Source organism: Hemiscyllium ocellatum, chromosome 1, assembly GCF_020745735.1.
Source record: "Hemiscyllium ocellatum isolate sHemOce1 chromosome 1, sHemOce1.pat.X.cur, whole genome shotgun sequence".
NCBI classification, from domain to species: Eukaryota; Metazoa; Chordata; class Chondrichthyes; order Orectolobiformes; family Hemiscylliidae; genus Hemiscyllium; species Hemiscyllium ocellatum.
The window spans coordinates 9,696,637-9,721,846 of NC_083401.1; the positions used below are offsets into that span (position 1 = coordinate 9,696,637).

General features: G+C 53.0%; 1 protein-coding gene across 2 annotated transcripts in view; it reads right to left on the reverse strand.

Moving 5' to 3' along the window:
* hspa12b (heat shock protein 12B) overlaps nucleotides 1–25,210 on the reverse strand; it is an 82,526-nt gene that overhangs the window by 40,552 nt on the left and 16,764 nt on the right. For both annotated transcript variants that reach the window (XM_060828026.1, XM_060828016.1), the window contains exons 3-8: nucleotides 20,948–21,048; nucleotides 17,801–17,925; nucleotides 14,034–14,220; nucleotides 9,331–9,435; nucleotides 8,883–8,999; nucleotides 5,122–5,293 (exon numbers count right to left, since the gene is read on the reverse strand). In XM_060828026.1, coding sequence (XP_060684009.1) covers nucleotides 5,122–5,293; nucleotides 8,883–8,999; nucleotides 9,331–9,435; nucleotides 14,034–14,220; nucleotides 17,801–17,925; nucleotides 20,948–21,048 — 807 coding nt within the window. The remainder of the gene's footprint in view (nucleotides 1–5,121; nucleotides 5,294–8,882; nucleotides 9,000–9,330; nucleotides 9,436–14,033; nucleotides 14,221–17,800; nucleotides 17,926–20,947; nucleotides 21,049–25,210) is intronic.

Here is a 25,210-nt window from a genome sequence, read left to right on the forward strand (position 1 = left end):
GGTGGTCAGTGTGACAGTGGGTGTGGGGGGGGTCAGTGTGACAGTGTGTGTGGGGGGGTCAGTGTGACAATGTGTGGGGGGGGTCGGTGCGACAGTGTGTGTGGGGGGGTCAGTGTGACAGTGTGTGTGGGGGGATCAGTGCGACAGTGTGTGTGGGGGGGGGGTCAGTGTGACAGTGTGTGTGGGGGGGTCGGTGTGACAGTGTGTGGGGGGGTCAGTGTGATAGTGTGTGTAGCCGGGGTCAGTGTGACAGTGTGTGTGGGGGGGTCGGTGTGACAGTGTGTGTGTGGGGGTCAGTGTGACAGTGTGTCGGGGGGTCAGTGTGACAGTGTGTGTGTGGGGGGGGTCAGTGTGACAGTGGGTGTGGGGGGGGTCAGTGTGACAATGTGTGGGGGGGGTCGGTGCGACAGTGTGTGTGTGGGGTCAGTGTGACAGTGTGTGTGGGGGGGTCAGTGTGACAATGTGTGGGGGTGTCGGTGCGACAGTGTGTGTGGGGGGGTCAGTGTGACAGTGTGTGTGGGGGGATCAGTGCGACAGTGTGTGTGGGGGGGGGGTCAGTGTGACAGTGTGTGGGGGGGGTCAGTGTGAAAGTGTGGGGAGGGGGTCAGTGTGACAGTGTGTGTGGGTGGGGGTCAGTGTGACAGTGTGTGTGGGGGGGTCAGTGTGACAGTGTGTGTGGGGGTGTCAGTGTGACAGTGTGTGGGGGGGGTCAGTGTGACTGTGTGTGGGGGGGGTCAGTGTGACAGTGTGTGTGGGGGGGTCAGTGTGAAAGTGTGGGGGGGGTCAGTGTGACAGTGTGTGTTGGGGTGTCAGTGTGACAGTGTGTGGGGGGGGTCAGTGTGACTGTGTGTGGGGGGGGGGTCAGTGTGACAGTGTGTGTGGGGGGGTCAGTGTGAAAGTGTGGGGAGGGGGTCAGTGTGACAGTGTGTGTGGGGGGGGGCAGTGTGACAGCGTGTGTGGGGGGGTCCGTGTGACAGTGTGTGGGGGGGTCAGTGTGACAGTGTGTGGGGGGGTGTCAGTGTGACAGTGTGTGTGGGGGGGGGTCAGTGTGACAGTGTGTGGGGGGTCAGTGTGACAGTGTGTGTGTGGGGGGGGTCAGTGTGACAGTGTGTGTGGGGGGGGTCAGTGTGACAGTGTGTGGGGGTGTCAGTGTGACAGTGTGTGGGGGGTCAGTGTGACAGTGTGTGTGTGGGGGGGGTCAGTGTGACAGTGTGTGTGGGGGGGGGTGAGTGTGACAGTGTGTGGGGGGGTCAGTGTGACAGTGTGTGGGGGGGGTCGGTGTGACAGTGTGTGTGTGGGAGGGTCAGTGTGACAATGTGTGGGGGGGGGTCAGTGTGACAGTGTGTGTGTGGGGGGGTCAGTGTGACAGTGTGTGTGTGTGGGGGGGGGTCAGTGTGACAGTGTGTGTGGGGGGTCGGTGTGACAGTGTGTGTGTGGGGGGGATCAGTGTGACAGTGTGTGTGTGGGTGGGGTCGGTGTGACAGTGTGTGTGTGGGGGTCAGTGTGACAGTGTGTGTGGGTGGGGGTCAGTGTGACAGTGTGTGTGGGGGGGTCGGTGTGACAGTGTGTGTGTGGGGGGGTCAGTGTGACAGTGTGTGTGGGTGGGGGTCAGTGTGACAGTGTGTGTGGGGGGGTCGGTGTGACAGTGTGTGTGTGGGGGGCGTCAGTGTGACAGTGTGTGGGGGTGGCGGTGTGACAGTGTGTTTGTGGGGGGGATCAGTGTGACAGGGTGTGGGGGAGGTCAGTGTGACAGTGTGTGGGGGTGGCGGTGTGACAGTGTGTGTGGGGGGGTCAGTGTGACAGTGTGTGTGTGTGGGGGGGGTCAGTGTGACAGTGTGTGGGGGGGGTGGCGGTGTGACAGTGTGTGTGGGGGGTCAGTGTAACAGTGTGTGTGTGGGGGGGATCAGTGTAACAGTGTGTGTGTGTGGGGGGGGTCAGTGTGACAGTGTGTGGGGGGGTCAGTGTGACAGTGTGTGTGTGGGGTCAGTGTGACAGTGTGTGTGGGGGGGTCAGTGTGACAGTGTGTGGGGGGGGTCAGTGTGACAGTGTGTGGGGGGGGTCGGTGTGACAGTGTGTGTGGGGGGGTCAGTGTGACAGTGTGTGTGTGGGGGGGTCAGTGTGACAGTGTGTGGGGGGGTCGGTGTGAGTGTGTGTGTGGGGGGGTCAGTGTGACAGTGTGTGTGGGGGGGTCAGTGTGACAGTGTGTGTGGGGGGGGGTCAGTGTGACAGTGTGTGGGGGGGTGGCGGTGTATTTGAGGAAGGACGTGGGTATGTCTGTGTTGATGACCTCTATTTTGGGAGCAGGCAGCGTGGGAGAATTATTTCTGGGCCCTCCTGACTGAGGAAGACCGGTCTCAGAGTTTCCCTGACAACGTCCCCTGAGGGAAATAGCCAAACTGTTTACAGACCCTATTTTAGTTTGGCTCTCTCCGGTCGGACGGTCAAACCGAGGCTGACCCACACACAGCGTGTCTAAATTTATCCTGGACACAATAGACGGATATCAGACTGAACAACATCACCTCAGTGGGTTAGAGCAGTGAAAACACACAGGCCCGCTCACACAACACATCGCCGGGACTGAGGGAGTGCTGCACTGTCAGAGGGTCAGTACTAAGGGAGTGCCGCACTGTCAGAGGGTCAGTACTGAGGGAGTGCCGCACTGTCAGAGGGTCAGTACTGAGGGAGTGCCGCACTGTCAGAGGGTCAGTACTGAGGGAGTGCTACATTGTCAGAGGGTCAGTACTGAGGGAGTGCTGCACTGTCAGAGGGTCAGTACTGAGGGAGTGCTACATTGTCAGAGGGTCAGTACTGAGGGAGTGCTGCACTGTCAGAGGGTCAGTACTGAGGGAGTGCCGCACTGTCAGAGGGTCAGTACTGAGGGAGTGCCGCACTGTCAGAGGGTCAGTACTGAGGGAGTGCTACATTGTCAGAGGGTCAGTACTGAGGGAGTGCTGCACTGTCAGAGGGTCAGTACTGAGGGAGTGCTACATTGTCAGAGGGTCAGTACTGAGGGAGTGCTGCACTGTCAGAGGGTCAGTATTGAAAGAGTGCTGCACTGTCACACACACTCGTACACATACACACACACATACAGACACATACACCCGCATGCACACACACACATGCATACACACACTCACACGCGCACATGCACGCACACATGCACACACACTCACACACAGACACACATATGCGTACACTCGTACAGACACAGACACACACACACGCACTCACACACGCGCATACACACAATCATGCACACACAGGCACACACATGCACACACACATGCATGCACACACAGACACACACATGCATGCATGCGTGCACACACACGCACACACACCCACACATTCTAACACACATATACGCACACACACATATGCACACACACGCGCACATGCACATGCACACACACATACACTGACACACATACATGCACACACACGCACACACACACGCACACACATGCGAACTACACGCACGCAAACACACACACACACACACATATGCGCACACTCGCACACACACAGACACACACACACGCACTCACGCACGCACACACGCTCGCACACACGCACACACGCATGCACGCACAGACACATACATGCACACATACACGCACACACACACGCATGCACGCACACACACGCATGCACACACATGCACACATTCTCACACACATATGCACACACACATATGCACACACACGCGCACATACACACGCACGCACACATACACAGACACACAGATGCACATACATGCACGCATACATACACAGACACACACAAACGCACTACATACATGCACACACACGCACACACATGCGCACACATGCACTCATGTGCACACAGACGCACACACAAGCACACGCACCCGCACACATGCACACACACACGCACTACACACACGCACTACACATGCACACACTCACACACACAGTCACACGCACACACATATGCCCACACTCATACACACACACACACTCATGCACACAGACGCATATGCAAGCACACACACGCACACATACACACGCACACACGCATGCACACACACACGCACATACACACGCACACACATGCATGCACACACAGACACACACGCACGCACACACACATGTACACACACACGCACACACACATGCGCACACGCACACACACAGATACACGCGCACACATATGCGCACACTCGTACACACACACTGACACTCACACACGCACTCACGCACATACACATGCACACACACGCGCACATACACATACACATGCATGCACATACACACACACATACACATGCACATACGCACATACGGACACACGCGCGCACACACAAGTGCACATGCATGCACACACGCATGCACACATATGCACGTTCATGCACACACCTTTGCACACGCACACACACACATATGCACACTCATGCACACACACATTCACACACACACACTTGCACACGCATGCACACGCATACATACAGACACACACATGCACACACGCACATATGCATGCACACACACATGCTCACACACACAGAGTATGCAGCCATTGCAAGTGTCTGGGTTGGAGAACAGAGTGATGTCCCTGATTTCCTGGAGAGTGGAATATTAAAACAGACTGTTTATAACCAATATAACACCAGATTAATGTGGTCACATCTGCAGCACTGTGCCCAGTTCCCAAACTGAAAGGGTACATCAGTAAAAGCTTCCAAACAGTTCAGAGCAGGTTCCCCGACGTATCCGAGATCAAAACCAGTGGATCTCGTGTGGGTAGGAGGAGCCGGGCCAGGCCTGGGTCTGTAGGTGTTGGGGAGAATGAGGTGAAATGTGCAGGATCCTGAGGGACAGGCTGGGAACTGGGGTGGGTGGGGGGGTTAACGTGGGAGGGGCTCCCTTTGGGATGGTGCTGAGGAAATGCCTTTCCTCCCAGCTGTCGGTAGAGTGTGGCTTACTGAATAAACTCACAACCAGGTTGGCCGTGGTCTTCTCACATGGAGGGATAGGCTAGAGGGGATGAAGGGCCACTCTTGTTTGTGTGGTTGTGGGGGGGGGGATGGGGGGGGGCAGGTCTGGTTTTCACCAAGGCCCTGATGGTGAGAGTTGGAGGGGAGCAGCCCCTCACCTTGCCTGAAGCTGGAGACGATGGAAGTTTCCGGGCCGTACCCATTGGCTGTGTCTCTGTTGCTGAGGTCAATGAGTTGGTGAAGACGGAGTTTCCGGCAGTAAATCGATGCTGCCTCAGGTTCCAGAGCAATCAACAACTGCTCAGGGTATTCGGGAGAGGCTAGGCCGGCCTGGGATCGGGGAGGAACAGAGGGAGCACGGAGGGGGGAGAGAGACCCAGAGAGAGAGAGAGAGAGAGACCCAGAGAGAGAGAGAGACCCAGAGAGAGAGAGAGACCCAGAGAGAGAGAGAGAGAGACCCAGAGAGAGAGAGACAGAGAGAGAGAGAGAGAGACCCAGAGAGAGAGAGAGAGAGAGAGAGACCCGGAGAGAGAGAGAGAGAGACCCAGAAAGAGAGAGAGAGAGACCCAGAGAGAGAGAGAGAGACCCAGAGAGAGAGAGTAAGAGAGAGAGACAGAGAGAGAGACAGACAGAGTGAGAGAGAGACCCAGAGAGAGAGAGAGAGAGACCCAGAAAGACAGAGAGAGAGATCCAGAGAGAGAGAGAGACCCAGAGAGAGAGAGAGAGAGACCCAGAGAGAGAGACCCAGAGAGAGAGAGAGAGAGAGAGAGACACCCAGAGAGAGAGAGAGAGACCCAGAGAGAGAGACCCAGAGAGAGAGAGAGAGAGAGACCCAGAGAGAGAGAGACCCAGAGAGAGAGAGACAGAGAGAGAGAGACAGAGAGAGAGAGAGACCCAGAGAGAGAGAGAGACCCAGAGAGAGAGAGACCCAGAGAGAGAGATGGAGAGAGAGAGAGAGAGCGAGACCCAGAGAGAGAGAGTGATCCAGAGAGACAGAGAGAGAGAGACCCAGAGACAGAGAGACCCAGAGACAGACAGACCCAGAGAGACAGAGAGAGTGATCCAGAGAGAGAGAGATGGAGAGAGAGAGAGGGCGAGACCCAGAGCGAGAGAGTGATCCAGAGAGACAGAGAGAGAGATCCAGATACAGAGAGACCCAGGGACAAAGTTAACCAGAGAGAGAGAGAGAGAGACCCAGAGAGAGAGAGAGAGAGAGTGTGTGTGTGTGTGTGAGAGAGAGAGAGAGAGAGAAAGAGGGAGGGAGAGAAACCCAGAGAGAGAGAGAGACATGTACACAGGGAGACAGAGAAAGAGGCAGATGGAGGGTTGGGGGGTTGGGGGGTTGTGATGGAGAGAGGGAGAGAGAGAGGACAGGGTGAAAGTGAGGAGGGACGTAGAAGGAGAGGAAAAGAGAAAGAGAGGGATGAATAGGGAAGGAGAGAGATGGAGAGAGAATGAGGGAGCAGAGAGAGAGGACAACGATAGGGGGGGGGGGGAGAATGCAGCAAGGAAGACAGAATGAGAGACAGAGACAGAAGGAGAGAGAGAGAGAGAAAGCAATAAAGAACAAAACCGAGAGTGCAACATTCAGTGACAATGACAGAGAAAAAGACAGCGGAAGAGACAGGATAAGAGATAAAGAGGGAGAGAGAGAGTGTGAGAGAAAGATAAGTAAGATATAGAGACAGAGAAAAAGGAAACGAGATGATTGGAAGGAGGCAGGATGTGAGAGAGGGGCAGAGAGGGAGGGAGACAGAGGAAGAGAGAAAGGAGGAGATGGAGGGTGGAGGAGAGCAGGGAGGAGGGGCCGGAGGTTTAGGGGGAGAGGGAGAGAGGAGACAGAGAACAGAGACAATATTGGAACAGATCGAGCTGACCACAACAACCTTTCAGTGATTACAAATGAGAAATAAATTATCCAACACATACCGGGAGGATTGTACCAATCCCATCTGAGCCCCAAGCCCTACCTGCACCACACCCCGGAATGCTAAATTATATCGCCGCGATACGGGGACAGACAATCTTCTCACTCTGTCTGTTCTAATTCTTCCAATATGTTTTCTTTGATGTGTCTTTTCTGTGATTTCTCTCTCTCTCTCTCTCTCTCTCTCTCTCTCTCTCTCTCATTCTGATATCACAGCCTACTAACTCTCTCCCTTTGGGATTGGCCCTGGGCAGAGTTACAAATCCCACAACACCAGGTTATAGTCCAACAGGTTTAACAGGAGGCACTAGCTTTCAGAGCGATGCTCCTTCACCAGGTGGTTGTGGAGAATAAGATCATAAGACACAGAATTTATAGCAAAGGATTACAGAGTGATGTGACTGAAATGAAATATTAAACAAACCTGGATTGTTGTTAACAACCCAACTGGCAGAACACTCCCTCCCACCGAAACATCCCACCATCTCTTCACCATCTCTTCACCATCTCCTCACCATCTCTCCACCATCTCTCCACCATCTCCTCACCATCTCCTCACCATCTCTCCACCATCTCTCCACCATCACCATCTCTCCACCATCTCCTCACCATCTCCTCACCATCTCCTCACCATCTCTCCACCATCTCCTCACCATCACTCCACCATCTCTCCACCATCTCTCCACCATCTCTCCACCATCTCCTCACCATCTCCTCACCATCTCCTCACCATCTCTCCACCATCTCCTCCACCATCACTCCACCATCTCTCCACCATCTCTCCCCATCTCTCCACCATCTCCTCACCATCTCCTCACCATCTCTCCACCATCTCCTCACCATCTCTCCACCATCTCTCCACCATCTCCTCACCATCTCTCACCATCTCTCCACCATCTCCTCACCATCTCTCCACCATCTCTCCACCATCTCCTCACCATCTCTTCACCATCTCCTCACCATCTCTTCACCATCTCTCCACCATCTCCTCACCATCTCTCCACCATCTCCTCTCTCTCTCACCTCTCTCACCATCTCCTCACCATCTCTTCACCATCTCTCCACCATCTCTTCACCACCTCTTCACCATCTCTCCACGATCGCCTCACCATCTCTCCACCAGCTCTCCCCCATCTCTCCCCCATCTCTTCACCAGCTCTTCACAGGGCAGTTTTCTGTTCCCCATCAATCCCTGTGTGTCCCTCCCCCAGACCCCGATCTCTCTGGCCCCACAGTGCCCCTCCCCCAGACCCCGATATCTCTCCCCGCTCAGTACACCTCCCCCAGCACCCCCCCCCAGACCTCAATCTCTCTGCCTCCCGAGTGCCCCTCCCCCGGACCCAGTCTCTCTGCCCGCTCGGAGCCCCTCCCCCGGACTCTGATCTCTCTGCCCCCTCGGTGCCCCTCCCCCAGCCCCCTCTAGACCCCGATCTCTCTGGCCCCTCAGTGCCCCTCCCCCAGACCCCGATCTCTCTGCCCCCTCAGTGCCCCACCCCCAGACCCTGATCTCTCTGCCCCCTCAGTGCCCCTCCACCAGACCCCCACCCAGACCCTGCTCTGTCTCCCCCTCAGTGCCCCACACCCAGACACCCCCAGACCCTGATCTCTCTGCCCCCTCAGTGCTCCACCCCCAGATCCCCAACACAACCCCAATCTCTCTGTCCCCTCGGAGCTCCATCCCCAGACCCCCTCAACACTGATCTCTCTGCCCCCTAGGTGCCCCTCCCCCAACCCCGATCTCTCTGCCCCCTAGGTGCCCCTCCCCCAACCCCAATCTCTCTGCCCCCTTGGTGCCCCTCCCCCAACCCCGATCTCTCTGCTCCCTAGATGCCCCTCCCCCTAACCCCGATCTGTCTGCTCCCTCGGTGCCCCTCCCCCTAACCCCGACCTGTCTGCTCCCTCGGTGCCTCACCCCCTAACCCCGATCTCCCTGCCCCCTCAGTGCCCCTGCCTCTCCCGGAGACGCTGAGTGGTGGGCTGGATGCTCCTTACCAGATAAGCTGCTTCCCTCATGAACTGCTTGGCGGGTTGTTTCCAGATTGCAGGCACGGTGATTACCCAGCGGACATCACCCGTGTCCAGGCCGACCGAGAATTGGTCACTCAGCTCCTGCCAAAACACACAGCACTGCTCAGGAATAGGAGAACAGATTTACCTCAACACACAGCGGACTACATTCATCAAGCCCATGGTCCCATTGATGGCCCTCACTCCCACCTCAGTCCTCATCCCTTCCCGATTGACCACCTGACCCCAGTGACAAATGTCAAAGTTCAGGCCAAAGCACAGCAGGTTAGGCAGCATCTCAGGAATAGATCTCAGGATCTATTCCTGAGATGCTGCCTAACCTGCTGTGCTTTGACCAGCAACACATTTGCAGCTGTGATCTCCAGCATCTGCAGACCTCATTTTTTAGTCAAAGTTCAGGCACCTCACTGACCTTGAGAGCATGCTTCCGGAAGTATCTCAGGGCATGAGCAAACACCTCGAGGGCTTTGACCCGCTTCCCATTGACAGCCTCCAACTCCGTCTCCATGGTGAGGTCCTGGAGAGACAAGGCAAGGGGTTTCAGCATCGTGGAAGGTTCTGAAATCAGAGAGTGAGCATCGATGGTCATTGGTGAGCATCGATGGTCATTGGTGAGTATCGATGGTCATTGGTGAGCATCGATGGTCATTGGTGAGCATCGATGATCATTGGTGAGTATCGATGGTCATTGGTGAGTATCGATGGTCATTGGTGAGTATTGATGGCCATTGTTGAGTATTGATGGCTATTGGTGAGTATTGATGGCCAATGGTGAGCATCGATGGTCATTGGTGAGTGTCGGTGATCATTGGTGAGTATCGATGGTCATTGGTGAGCATCGATGGCCATTGGTGAGTATCGATGATCATTGGTGAGTATCGATGGCCATTGGTGAGTATTGATGGCCATTGGTGAGTATTGATGGTCATTGGTGAGTATCGGTGATCATTGGTGAGTATTGATGGCCATTAGTGAGTATTGATGGTCATTGGTGAGTATCGGTGATCATTGGTGAGCATCGATGGTCATTGGTGAGCATCGATGGTCATTGGTGAGTATTGATGGTCATTGGTGAGTATCGATGATCATTTGTGAACATTGATGATCATTGGTGAGCATCAATGTTTATTGGTGAGTATCAATGGTTATTGGTGATATTGATGATTATTGGTGAGTATTGATGGTCATTGTTGAGTATCAATGGTTAATGGTGAGTATTGATCCATGTCTCCACCACTGTGTGCTGGGTGGGTCTCCTCATTTGAGGAAGATTGTAAATATATTGGAGGTGATGCACAGTTTGTTTACCAGATTGATAGTGGGCATGAGGGGGGGTTGTATCTTGAGGGAAGGTTGGACAGGCTGGGTTTGTTTCCACTGGCATTTACACTAGTGAGAGGTTTGAAGTTTTATAAAATCATGAGGGGCATGGGTGGGGTAAAGGGGCAAGGTCCTTTCCCTAGGGTGAGGGAGTCCAGAACTAGAGGGCATAGGTTTAGGGTGAGAGGGGAAAGATATAAAAGGGACCTAAGGGGCAACATTTTCATGCAGAGAGTGGTATGTGTATGGAATTAGCTGCCAGAGGATGTGGTGGAGGCTGGTACAATTACAACATTTAAGAGGCTCTGTTTCTCTCTCCATAGATGCTGTCAGAGCTGCTGAGTTTCTCCAGCATTCTCTGTGTGTTGCCTGGGCTGGAGAGTTTCTGTTATAAAGAGAGATTGGGCACTAGGGTGGTTTTGCAGAGCAGAGGAGATTGGAAGGGGACACGATGGAGATGTATATAATTCAGAGAGGGGCATAGACAGGGGAGACAGGAAGGAACCTTACTCCCTGATGGAGGGATCAGTGACCGGGGGGCTATAGATTGAAGGTAAGGAGCAGGAGGGATGTGAGAAAGACCTATTTCCCCCAGACGGTGGTGAGAATCTGGAACTGATTGCCTGTTGGAGAGACCAAACTCCTCGGCACATTGAAGGCGGATTTAGATGTGACACCAAGGCTATGGGCCTAGGGTTGGGAAATGGGGTTAGAATGGAGAGGTGGTTGTTTATGGCCACTGCAGACTTGATAGGCTGATGGGCCTATTTCCAAGCTACATGCCTCTGCCATTCTATTCCTTTGCTTCAGTATACGTTCCTCATTTCTAAGAAATAGGTGACTTTTCCACTTTTACACCAAGTGTAATGTCTCACAGTTTTCCACACTGAGATTCATTTATCAAATCCATCCCTATCCTCAAAGAACATTGGGAAGGCCATACATACGCCCCCTTATCCTTGCCCTCCTTATCCACTTGTGTTGCCCCTCTCAGGGAATTGTGGAGTTATATGCCCACAGTGTTCTGTATGTCAATGCTGCCAAGGGTTCTGCCATTTACTGTATATTTACATAGAAACAGGCCATTCAGCCCTTTGAGGCTGTACCACCATTCAATACGATCATGGCTGACCATGCAACCTCAGTATCCCATTCCCACTCTCTCCCCACGCTCCTTGATCCGTTTAGCCACATGGACCACATCCAGCTCCCTCCTGGACCTACCTAATGAACTGGTCCCCAACAACAGCCTCCTGTTGGAGAGAATTCCACAGGTTCCTAAACTCCCTGAGTGAAGACACGCTTCCTCATCTCAGTCCTGAATGGCTCACCCTTTATTCTAGATGGTGATCCCTCGTTCTGGACTCCCCGAGCATTGGGAACATTACTCCCACATCTAGCCTGTCTGTTCCCATCAGGAGTTTACATGTTCCTATGAGATCCCCTCCCTCCCCTGATTCTACAATCCCCGCTGCATTTGACCTTCCAAAATGCATCACCTCAACTTTGTCTGGATCAACTTCTGTCTGCCATTTCTCTGTTCCAGTCTCCAGTCGATCTACGTCCTGCTGTACCCCTCTGGCAATCCGCCTCACTATTCCACAACTCCCCCAATATTTGTTTCGAAATTTAGTAATTAGACCACTTACATTCTCTTTTAATTAATGGGTACCTATTACAAACAGCAAGGATTCCAGCACAGATCTCCATCAGAAAAACACCACTCCCCTGCTACTCCCTGAGCAAGCCGGTTCTGAATCTATCTAACCAGCTCAGTGTGGACCCCATGTGCCTTCACCTCCCGCGTCAGCCTGCCAGGAGGGACCTTGTCAAAGGCCTCGCTAAAGACGATATCCACCACCCTGCTCTCATCCATCCTCTTCGTCACTTCCTCAAAAAACTCAATCATGTTTGTTGAGACACGACCTTCACCATGCTGCCTATTGCTAGTAAGTCCACATTTTTCCCAAATGTGACGTAAATCCTGTCCCCAGGCACCTTCTCCAATAATTTCCCTCCCAATGATGTAAGACTCACCTGCCTGGAAATTTGTGGATCATCCTGCTGCCCTTCCTCATCTAAAGGAGACCATTGGCTAGTCTCCAGTCCTCTGGGAGCTCTCTGTGATGAAAGACGATACAAGGCCCCCAGCAGTTTCCTCCCTCAGTATTCCCGGATCGATCCCATCAGATGCTAGGCACTTATCTACCTTAATGTTTTTCAAAACACCCAATACCTTTGTTATATTGACATATCTTAGACTATCTCAAGTCCCCATCCACCATGTGAATACTGAAGCAAAGTATTCATTCAGGACCTCACCCACTTCCTCCAGCCCCATGCATAAATTCCCTCCTTTCTCCTTGAGTGGACCTATCCTTTGCCTAGCTACTTTCTTGTTCCTCAAGGCCCTGGGATTTTCCTTAATCCTATTTGCCCAGAACATTTTCATACATCATCAGTACTGGAGAGAAGGCTCTAGGATGTCAAATACAGTGCAGAACAGGCCCTTCGGCCCAACAATTCCACCCTCCAAAGAGTAATCCACCCAGACCCATTCCCCTACTCCCTACTAATGCACCTATCACTATGGGAAATTTAGCCTGGCCAAATCACCTGACCCACACATCTTTGGGCTGTGGGAGGTAACCGGAGCACCCGGAGGAAACCCACACAGACACGGGGAGAACGTGCAAACTCCACACAGACAGTCGCCCGAGGCTGGAATTGAACCTGGGATCCTGGTGCTGCGAGGCAGCAGTGCTAACCACTAAGCCACCGTGCTGTGGTGTACAGTACAGTAAGAAATTAAAAGGCTGAGATAGGAGCTAGACCACACTGGGATTGAGTATCTGTAAATGATATTGCTGGGAAAAACATTGGCAATTTGCTGTGTTGCTCTTCTGAACTGTTTTATCTATTCTGTTTTGTTGTGAAATAAAGTTGTGTTACATTGTTAACATCGGCAGCATTGTATAAGTATGTTCAATAGCTAGTACAACGTGAACTAAACGTAAAAGTTAGTCTTGTGGCCCATCAAGCCAGACTGTATCCTCATAGAACATCAACTAAAGAACTGTGGATGCTGGAAACCAAAACAGAAATTGCTGGAGAAACTCAACTAGTTTCGATTAGATTCCCTACAGAGTGGAAACAGGCCCTTCAGCCCAAACCGACCCTCCGGAGAGTAACCCACCCAGACCCACTTCCCTCTGATCTAACACTATGGGACAATTTAGCATGGCCTGATTGCACATCTTTGGAATGTGGGTGGAAACCCACACAGACACAGGGTGAAAGTGCAATCACCACACAGACAGTCGCCCGAGGCTGGAAGCGAACCTGGGACCCTGGTGCTGTGAGGCAGCAGTGCTGACCACTGAGCCACCATGCCGTCTGACAGCAGCTCTGGAGGGAAAGTAGATTTGATTTATTCCTGTCATGCGTACCAAGTACGGTGAAAAGTTGTGTTATGTATTTTGCAGGTGGACCGTACTGTACTAATGTATCAGGGCAACGGTCAGAGAGTGACGCTGGAAAAACACAGCAGGTCAGGCAGCATCCAAGCAGCAGGGGAGTCGACCTTTCAGTAACAGAGTACTGAATGCAGTGTTACAGTCCCAGAGAAGGTGCAGAGCCAACATTTTGGGTCCAGTGACCCTTTATCAGAACCCGCTCCAGGATCTGACCTATTCAGCATTGCCATGAGTTGGGGCCCTAACAGTGTGTTGTGATTTAATGTGAGAGTTGTCCCTGTCACACTGGGAGTGAAGTGATTGTACAGCGTATACTCACACAGGTGCTGTGAATCTTCATCTTAAACTTCTCAAAGTACAGCCAGTCCCTTGCTTCCTCAGGGTCCAGGTCATGGTAGTGGTCTCTGGCTGTGTAGCCCAGGCTGTGGAAACTGCCGTTAGGAGTCAGGAGCAGACTGGTTGGAGTTTTCTGATTGGCGACTCCAGGATCACCACCCTCCCATCGCCTAGCAACAAACAAACACACTGAAGCAGTCGGAGTCTGGCAACGTTCAACGCTGATCACGATTTGTACTTCCACTAGAATTCCTACAGTGCGGGATTCAGGCCCATCAGGCCCACACTGACCCTCCAAAGAGCATCCGGCCCAGACCCATCCTATCCCCATAATCCTGCATTTCCCATGGCTAATCCACCCAGCCTGTACATCATGAGCAATTTAGCATGGCCAATTCACCTGACCTGCACATCTTTGGACTGTGAGAGGAAACCCACGCAGACACGGGGAGAACGTGCAAACACCACACAGACAGTCACCCGAGGGTGGAATCGAACCCACGTCCCTGGCGCTGTGAGGCAGCAGTGCTAACCACTGACCCACCATTACAGAATTGCTATCTCCAAACCGACTGGAGATTTCCTTCTTTTGTCTGGAGATAGTTTTGCAATGCAATTCTCTTTGTTACTCAGTGCCCAGAAAGGTTCGGACTGTGGGAGAGATCATTGATATGACATTTTTATTCGTTCACAGGGTGAGGTCATTGCCCACTGGGTCAGGAGTCACATAAGGCCAGACCAGGTAAGGATGGCAGTTTCCTCCCCTGAAGGAAATCAGCGAATTGGCAACGGTTTCATGGTCATCTTTCAACTTTTAATTCCAGATTTGTATCCCGCCTTGGTGGGAATCGAACCCAGATCCCCCAGAACATTACCAGGGTCTCTGCATTCATTGTCCAGCATTAGTAGCAAGAAGCCATTGTCCTTTTAGAGTCATAGAAAGACATGGCTCCTGTCAATAAAATGTCCTCGCATGTGCCTGAGCCATTGGGAAATAATGAGTTTACACGGAACATGGGGATAGCAATGGCTAGACGGGCGAAGGAAATGCTGAGGAGATGACAGAGCAGGAAGGGTGAAATATACACTGGAGATAGGAGGTGCTAGATGGGCTGAAAATCTCCTCCAATCTCAAAGCAATCTAGAGACCAAGCCTACTGACCCAGAGTCACAGTCATGGAAACATACAGCATGGAAACTGACCCTTCCTTCGGACCAACTTGTCCATGCTGACCAGGTCTCCCAACCTAGTCTCATCCCAGCGAAACAAGAACTGTAACAAACACCACATTGGACAAACAGGCAGAAAGCTAACCACCAGGATACATGAACACTAACCAGCCACAAAACCACATGACCCTCTCTCACTAATATCCTTACATACTGATGAGGAAGGACAACATTTCGACTGGGACAATACACCAATCCTAGGACAAGCCAAACAGAGACACACACAGGAATTCCTCCAAACATGGCATTCCAACCGGAACTCTATCAACAAACACATCGAGTTAGAACCCATCTACCACCCCCTAAGGAAAAGAACAGAAAGTGACTTCACCACAGGAAATAACATCACCACAGGAAATGACATCACCACAGGAAATGACATCACCAACCCAAATAAACCCAAACATATAAATAGAAAGCAGGAATTATCAGCAGTGCTTTCCCTGAGGCCCATTGAAGATGTTACCCAGAATGGTGACAAAACATCAGGAAACGTCACGAACCTTCCAGCTCAGCGAGCGAACCTACATCCAAATCTAGTCCCACCTGCCAGCACCCAGCCCATATCCCTCCAAACCCTTCCTATTCATATACCCATCCAGGTGTCTTTTAAATGTTGCAATTGTACCAGCCTCACCACATCCTCTGGCAGCTCATTCCACACACGTACCACCCTCTGTGTGAAAAAGTTGCCCTTTAGGTCTCTTTTAAATCTTTCCCCTCTCACCCTAAACCTATGCCTCCTAGGTCTGGACTCCCCCACCCCAGGGAAAAGACTTTGCCTATTTATCCTATCCATGTCCCTCATAATTTTGTAAACCTCGATAAGGTCACCCCTCATCCCCAGCTTGTTCAGCCTCTCCCTAAAGCTCAAACCCTCCAACATCTTTGTAAATCTTTTCTGAACCCTTTCAAGTTTCACAACATCTTTCTGATAGGAAGGAGACCAGAATTGCACACAATATTCCAACAGTGGCTGAACTAATGTCCTGTACAGCCACAACATGACCTCCCAACTCCTGTACTCAATACTCTGACCAATAAAGGAAAGCATACCAAACGCCGCCTTCACTATCCTGTCTACCTACGACTGAGAGTTCAAATCCTATCAGTGCTTTCAGAGATGATATCTCAGAGACAGTCGCCACAAAACCACTGGATCATCGCCAATCCCCCGTCTAGTTCACTTCGGGGAAGGAAACCGCCATCTTTACCCGGTCAGGTGTACACGTGACTCCAGCCCCACAGCAGCTTGGGCAACTCTCTGAGACAGTCAATCAGTTCAGGGGGCAATTAATGATGGACAACAAAGGCCAGCCTAGAGAGTGAGGCCTGGAATGAAGATAGTAAGGACGATGAGAATTAATCCATTTTGATTAGGACAGCCTTTGTGGACTTTAATTTCCTCTGAGTGTAAAAGTGAGACAGTGAGGGGTATTTTTTGCTGACCCAAGCTGCCGATCTTACAACTGGACAACTATTTCTTTAGCATTCATCCGAGGGACATGGGTGTTGCTAGTTCCTGCCCATCCCTAGTTGCCCCTGAGAAGGTGGCAGATGATTTAGATTACTCACAGTGTGGAAACAGGCCCTTCGGCCCAACAAGTCCACACCGACCCTCCGAAGAGCAACCCACCCAGACCCATTCCCCTACACCGAACACTGCGGGCAATTTAGCATGGCCAATCCACCTAACCTGCACATCTTTGGACTGTGGGAGGAAACCGGAGCACCCGGAGGAAACAGGGAGACTGTGCAAACTCCACACAGATAGTTGCCTGAGGCGGGAACTGAACCCGGATCTCAGGCGTTGGCGCTAACCACTGAGCCACCATGCCTTCTTGAGCCGTTGCAGAAGACATTAATGAAGCAGATGGGTTTGTTTTGCCAGTTGACGTTAGTTTCAGGGTCACCGGTACAGAGATTCCCAGATCCATTTCCAGATTAATCAGGGACCAGGTACGAAATGGACTGAGGCCTCCAGGGCTCCGTGAGATTACCACAGTTCAGCAGCCTCACCCTGCCATGGCCAATCAGAGCCTTCCTCCCACAGCATAAACAGCTGTGACTGTACAAAAATTGGCATTCTTGCATTCTGTCCTGATTAGTCCAAGACCACAAAATTTCAGAAGGAAGTAACTCATCACCAGCCCCTCTGCGGTAATTAGGAATGGGCGCTATGTGAAGGCAACTCATCACCAGCCCCTCTGGGGTAATTAGGGATGGGCGCTATGTGAAGGCAGCTCGTCACCAGCCCCGCTGGGGTAATTAGAGATGGGCGCTATGTGAAGGCAACTCATCACCAGCCCCTCTGGGGTAATTAGGGATAGGCGCTATGTGAAGGCAGCTCATCACCAGCCCCTCTGGGGTAATTAGGGATAGGCGCTATGTGAAGGCAGCTCGTCACCAGCCCCTCTGGGGTAATTAGGGATGGGCGCTATGTGAAGGCAGCTCATCACCAACCCCTCTGGGGTAATTAGGGATAGGCGCTATGTGAAAGCCACCGAGGGCCGGACGTACCTCATCATGTGGATGGTTTCAGGGTCCTGTACCAGACTAAATGCATAGCCACTGGCCGTGGTGCCAAAGTCGATAGCCACCACCACACTGAACGGCCGAAACCGTGGCCCGGTGCCGAGGGATCTCTGTAAAACACAATCAGGGATGGGTCAGGGGGCAGTCCTGGCATCGGGGGGCAGCTGTGAATGACAGAGTACCCGCCCCAACACGTTTATACAGCCCACAAAATGTCATCACCTGCTGGAACGGCAGCCCACACACAGCAAGATCCCATAAACAGCATATTTAAGGCAACTCAGCAATCTGTTGACTCAGCAGGTTCATTGAAAGATAAACATTGACCGTGATAACATCATGGAGCCTTTCCATTCCCATCCACCCCATCCAAAATAAGTCCTCGAGAGGACCACATCACTGACATTGGGCATTGTGTCCATCCCCAGGCACTAGGTTTTATGAAGGGTGTGAGCCATTTGATAAAGAGAGAGAGAGAGAGAGAGAGAATGTGCAGAGACTAGATCCGCAAGAATAACTCCAGGGATGAGGATGTACAATAGAGACGTGGGGGGGGGGGGGGGGGGTTGGGGGTGGAGGGGGTGTGTGGAGGGAGTGCCTCAGGGAAGGGGGGATCTGAGAGGAGAGGTTTCCAAAGTCATGAGTGGGCTAGATTGGGTAGGTACAGGGAATGAGAATAAGGTGACATGGATTTATAGAAATTATTGAGTACAGGAGTTGGGAGGTCATGTTGTGGCTGTACAGGACATTGGTTAGGCCGCTGTTGGAATATTGTGTGCAATTCTGGTCTCCTTCCTATCGGAAAGATGTTATGAAACTTGAAAGGGTTCAGAAAAGATTTACAAGGATGTTGCCAGGGTTGGAGGATCTGAGCTACAGGGAGAGGCTGAACAGGCTGGGTCTGTTTTCCCTGGAGCGTCAGAGACTGAGGGGTGACCTTATAGAGGTTTATAAAATCATGAGGGGCATGGTCAAAGTAATGAGACAAGGTCTTTTCCCTGGGGTGGGGGAGTCCAGAACTAGAGGGCATAGGTTTAGGGGGAGAAGGGGAAGATATAAAAGGGACCTACGACGCAACTTTTTCACACAGAGGGTGGTACGTGTATGGAATGAGCTGCCAGAGGAAGTGGTGGGGGCTGGTACAATTACAACATTTAAAAGGCATTTGGATGGGTATATGAGTAGGAAGGGTTTGGAGGGATATGGGTCAAGTGCTGGCAAATGTAACTAAATTAATTTAGGATATCTGGGCGGCATGGACGGGTTGGACCGAAGGGTCTGTTTCCATGCTGTACATCTCTCTGACGCTAAATGTGATGAGAAACGTTTTCTGTATTCAGTGGGCAGTGAGGGTGTGGATTTGCACTGCCTTGGGAGTGTGGTGGGAGGCAGAGTCAATGAGATCATCGGGGAGGGAATTAGTCTGTTATCAGAAAAGAAAGAATGTGCTGGGTTACCGGGAGAGGGTAGGACTGTGGGAGCAAGCCAGAGAGCTCACTCGGACAGGCCGTGCAGCCCTGATGGGCAAAACCGTCCCCTTCTCCCATCTTGTGATTCCCGGAACATGGATCGTGAGAGGTGAGTGCGAGCAAATGAGCCACAGCCAGAGGAACATTAAAGCAGCCCTCGAGGTCAATGGTGTCGATGGACATTGGGAGGGTGAATGGGCGTTGAACCTGTCAGCCCAGAGTTCAGCACACTGCACTACATCATGAGAAGCCCTTGCTAGCATTGAGCAGGAGACAGTTTCTCAGAACCCCACTCCATCGCTGAGCAGGTCTCAGTGAAACCTCCCTTCACAATGCTGGGACTTTACCATCCTCCACTGGCTAACGGAGGGCACTGTCAGTAACGCCCAGGGACTGAGGCTGCAGTGCCAGCATTCCTGAGAGCGGGATTACCTCCCCCAGACCACCACTGCCAGTTCACACTCACCGCGAGTGACATTCCAGAGACTGGGATGGGGCATAATTGGGGAATTATATTCCAGAGACTGGGATGGCATAAAGGGGGAGTTATTTACCAGAGACTGGGATTGGATGGGGAGGAAGGGGAGTTACTTACCTCAGACTGGGATGGGGTGTGGGGGTGGGGGTGATTGGGTTACATAGTAAGGGCAGGGTTAGGGGTGAGGGGGCGATGCTGTAACTCTCTGGTTTGGATGGTGAGGGGGGTTACATACCGAGGGGTTGGGATGGGGTGAGGGGGGGGAGAGGGGGTTACGTACCGGGGTGTGGGATAGGGTGAGGGGTGAGGGGGGGGTTATGTACCGGGGTCTGGGATGGGGTGAGGGGGTGAGGGGGGGTTATGTACCGGGGTGTGGGATGGGGTGAGGGGTGAGGGGGAGGTTACGTACCGGGGTGTGGGATGGGGTGAGGGGGGGAGGGGGGGTTACGTACCGGGGTGTGGGATGGGGTGAGGGGTGGGGGGGTTACGTACTGGGGTGTGGGATGGGGTGAGGTGGGGGTTACGTACCGGGGTGTGGGATGGGGTGAGGGGTGGGGGGGATGGGGTGAGGGGGGGGTTACGTACCGGGGTCTGGGATGGGGTGAGGGGTGAGGGGGGGTTACGTACCGGGGTGTGGGATGGGGTGAGTTGGGGGAGGGGGTTACGTACCGGAGTCCGGGATGGGGTGAGGGGTGATGGGGGGAGGGGGTTACGTACCGGGGTATGGGATGAGGTGAGGGGTGAGGGGGGGTTACGTACCAGGGTGTGGGATGGGGTGAGGGGGGGGAGGGGGTTACGTACCGGGGTCTGGGATGGGGTGAGGGGTGATGGGGGGAGGGGGTTACGTACCGGGGTATGGGATGAGGTGAGGGGTGAGGGGGGGTTACGTACCAGGGTGTGGGATGGGGTGAGGGGGGGGGAGGGGGTTACGTACCGGGGTCTGGGATGGGGTGAGGGGTGGGGAGGGGGTTACGTACCGGGGTCTGGGATGGGGTGAGGGGTGGGGGGGGGGTTACGTACCGGGGTCTGGGATGGGGTGAGGGGTGAGGGGGGGTTACGTACCGGGGTCTGGGATGGGGTGAGGGGGGGAGGGGGTTACGTACCGGGGTCTGGGATGGGGTGAGGGGGGGGAGGAGGTTACGTACTGGGGTCTGGGATGGGGTGAGGGGTGAGGGGGTTACGTACCGGGGTCTGGGATGGGGTGAGGGGCGCGATGCTGTAACTCTCTGGGTTGGACGGTGAGACCATCTCAGTCCGATGTCCCGATGGTGAGTCTCCTCCAGCAACTGGAATCAAAACAAAACAAACACTGTCACAGAAATGGAGATATTACTGTCCCCCTGTCAGCACTGGGACAGCACAAGGCCATTCAGCCCCTCCAGGCTGTTACACAGGGACAACAAGAAGCCATTCAGCCCCTCCAGAGTGTTACACAAGGACAGCATGAGGCCATTCAGCCCTTCACGATATGTTTGGATGTATCTGGTCAGAGTTTTGTCAACATGAAATACAGACAGTCAGTCAATCCCTGCCCTTCCTTTTCCTTTTTGAGATGTGATGTATCTCTTTAATACCACAGGCCCCTTGCTTCCATGTGGGAATGACTTTTAGTCCATCCTTTACCATCCTCTTGTATGGCCTACAGGAGACTTTGTAATTCCCTCTTTTACACACACACACACACACACACACACACACACACACTCTTCGCTTCCCTTTAATCATTTACCAGTTCCCATTGGAACCTTCCCTTCAGGGTTGTTCTTATCCGCACTGCCCAACTGGCATTCCCCAGTGATCACTCCCCGTTCCTGTTTCCCCATCACCCCAGCCTTCACTGGGATTTCTTTCTTCCTATGTCCCTGGCCGGGGGGGCATCATTGGCGTTTGTGGCCTGTCCTGAGTTGCCCTTGAGCTGAGCGATTTGTTCAGCTGTGCCAGAGGGCAGTGAGTAATCCTTGGCTTTGGGTGTAGAGTCTATGTGTCGGCCAGGTCAAGTACTGAGAGCTGATTTCCTTCCCTCACCAGTGTTGGTCAACCAGAAGAGATTTTGCAACAACGGACGAAAACGTTCAATCCCTGATTTCTTCGGCCGTTCAATTTAATCCCAGGTTTGTAAATTAAGTTTCAATTTCACAACCAGTGAGGGATTCGAACCCCAGTGCTCCATTAGCTTTGGGTCTTGAGGTTATCAAAATACTACCAGGCCACCATCTCCTTCACCTCCCTAGTCCTCTCAATGTTGCTCTTTGAAGGTGGCCCATTGGCCAGATGTCACATTTCCTGCCAACCTTGGCTCAAATCCATCCTTACCCCAATTAATTTTCCTCACTCTGAATTGGTCTATCCTAACCACAATGACATTGAGGGCGGTTGGAGACCTGTCTCTGGATGGGAGTGTGGCATTATCTGATCTAGATGACAGTTCCCAGTTGTATAGAATCCCTCTAGTGTGGGATCAGGCCATTCAGCCTATCAAATCCATACCAACCCTCCAACACAGACCTACTCTGCCCTTACCCTATAAGTAAAAAATGAGGTCTGCAGATGCTGGAGATCACAGCTGCAAATGTGTTGCTGGTCAAAGCACAGCAGGTTAGGCAGCATCTCAGGAATAGAGAATTCGACGTTTCGAGCATAAGCCCTTCATCAGGAATAAGAGAGAGAGAGCCAAGCAGGCTGAGATAAAAGGTAGGGAGGAGGGACTAGGGGGAGGGGCGATGGAGGTGGGATAGGTGGAAGGAGGTCAAGGTGAGGGTGATAGGCCGGAGTGGGGTGGGGGCGGAGAGGTCAGGAAGAGGATTGCAGGTTAGGAGGGCGGTGCTGAGTTGAGGGAACCGACTGAGACAAGGTGGGGGGAGGGGAAATGAGGAAGCTGGAGAAATCTGAATTCATACCTTGTGGTTGGAGGGTTCCCAGGCGGAAGATGAGGCGCTCCTCCTCCAGCCGTCGTGTAGTTGTGTTCTGCCGGTGGAGGAGTCCAAGGACCTGCATGTCCTCGGTGGAGTGGGAGGGGGAGTTAAAGTGTTGAGCCACGGGGTGATTGGGTTGGTTGGTTCGGGCGGCCCAGAGGTGTTCTCTGAAGCGTTCCGCAAGTAAGCGGCCTGTCTCACCAATATAGAGGAGGCCACATCGGGTGCAGCGGTCCTCCCTCCCCTTCCTAGACCTTTCCATTTCTATCTCGGGCGACCGACTCAACACAGACATCTATTATAAACCGACTGACTCCCACAGCTATCTGGACTACACCTCCTCCCACCCTGCCCCCTGTAAAAACGCCATCCCATATTCCCAATTCCTTCGTCTCCGCTGCATCTGCTCCCAGGAGGACCAATTCCAACACCGCACAACCCAGATGGCCTCCTTCTTCAAGGACCGCAGATTCCCCCCAGACGTGATCGACGATGCCCTCCACCGCATCTCCTCCACTTCCCGCTCCTCCGCCCTTGAGCCCCGCTCCTCCAACCGCCACCAAGACAGAACCCCACTGGTTCTCACCTACCACCCCACCAACCTGCGCATACAACGTATTATCCGCCGCCATTTCCGCCACCTCCAAACGGACCCCACCACCAAGGATATATTTCCCTCCCCTCCCCTATCAGCGTTCCGCAAGGACCACTCCCTTCGTGACTCCCTTGTCAGATCCACACCCCCCACCAACCCAACCTCCACCCCCGGCACCTTCCCCTGCAACCGCAGGAAATGTAAAACTTGCGCCCACACCTCCACACTCACTTCCCTCCAAGGCCCCAAGGGATCCTTCCATATCCGCCACAAGTTCACCTGTACCTCCACACACATCATCTATTGCATCCGCTGCACCCGATGTGGCCTCCTCTATATTGGTGAGACAGGCCGCTTACTTGCGGAACGCTTCAGAGAACACCTCTGGGCCGCCCGAACCAACCAACCCAATCACCGCGTGGCTCAACACTTTAACTCCCCCTCCCACTCCACCGAGGACATGCAGGTCCTTGGACTCCTCCACCGGCAGAACACAACTACACGACGGCTGGAGGAGGAGCGCCTCATCTTCCGCCTGGGAACCCTCCAACCACAAGGTATGAATTCAGATTTCTCCAGCTTCCTCATTTCCCCTCCCCCCACCTTGTCTCAGTCGGTTCCCTCAACTCAGCACCGCCCTCCTAACCTGCAATCCTCTTCCTGACCTCTCCGCCCTCCCTTACCCTATAACCCCTGCATTTCCCTAGCCTGCACATCCCTGAACACTATGCGCCATTTAGCATGGCCAGTCCAACTGACATGCACATCTTTGGATTGTGGGAGGAAATTCACAGAGAGAGAGAGAGAGAGAGAAGTGAGGGGTGGGGAAGATGGGAGAGGGAGAATGTGAGATGAAGCAGGAAAGAGAGAGAGAGAGAGGGAGACACGGAGAGTGGCAGAAAGAGATTGGGGAGGGAGGGGGTTGGAGAGCGAGGAGGCGTCAGGGAGAGGGGAGGAGGGTGGTTCAGAGAGTGAGAGAGAGAGGCACGGGAGACAGCAACAGACAGGGAGGGGGGTCATGGAGGTGCACGAGAGAGAGTGAGGAGGTAGGGGGAGGAAGAGGGGAGGAAGGAGAAACAGAAATAGGGAGAAGAGGAGAATGAGAGAAGTTCATACACTGTCTATTGAGAGAGAGAGAGAGAGAGAGTGTGAGGGGGCCCGAGCTCCTGCTGGGGGTTGTGAAGAATTAGATGGATTTGAAACGCTCCTTCTGTCCAGAGGATGGAGTTTGAATCCTGGTATTGCAGTGGGTCCCTGCCCCCATCCCCTCTCTGTCTCTCCATCATGGCTGTTCACAATGAAGGGACGTGGGCCCAGGGGAATATTCTGTGGGATATCAGTAAACATTCCCAAACTCCAGAATCTTTCCATAACTGGCACCCACTGTCTCCTCTTGGGAACCACATTCTCCCAGTCTGCTGTCTGCTCTTTAACTCCGGCCTCCTTCATCTGCAGCAGCTAGTCTCTGGGTGGCCACCACCCCTAATCCCCACCCCCACCCCCACCCTCTCTCTCTCTCTCTCTCTCTCTCTCTCTGTGAGGCTGTATTGACTGTGTTTGTATGTGTGAGTGTGGTTTTAGGGCTGTGTGGGATGTGAACATCACTGGCTATGGTCCAACATTGTCTCACTGCCTTTGAGAGTGTGCGGGTGAGTCACAGTTTTACACTGTGGGACCCTCAGAGAGCAGGTTTGGATTAACCACATCACTGTGGGTCTGCACTCACATACAGCTCAGCTCCGGATAGCAGCTCTCCTTCCTTCCCATAGGCTCGAGTTCCTACAGCAATCAGGGGCAACTTCCTGATCACAATTACCGAGCTGAGGATTTTAATTCCAGATGTATTTAATAAATGGAATTTAAATTCCCCAGCTGCTGCCATGGGCTTTCAACTCATTAATACAGCAATGTAACCACAGTGCTCCAATACTGAGGGTGTGT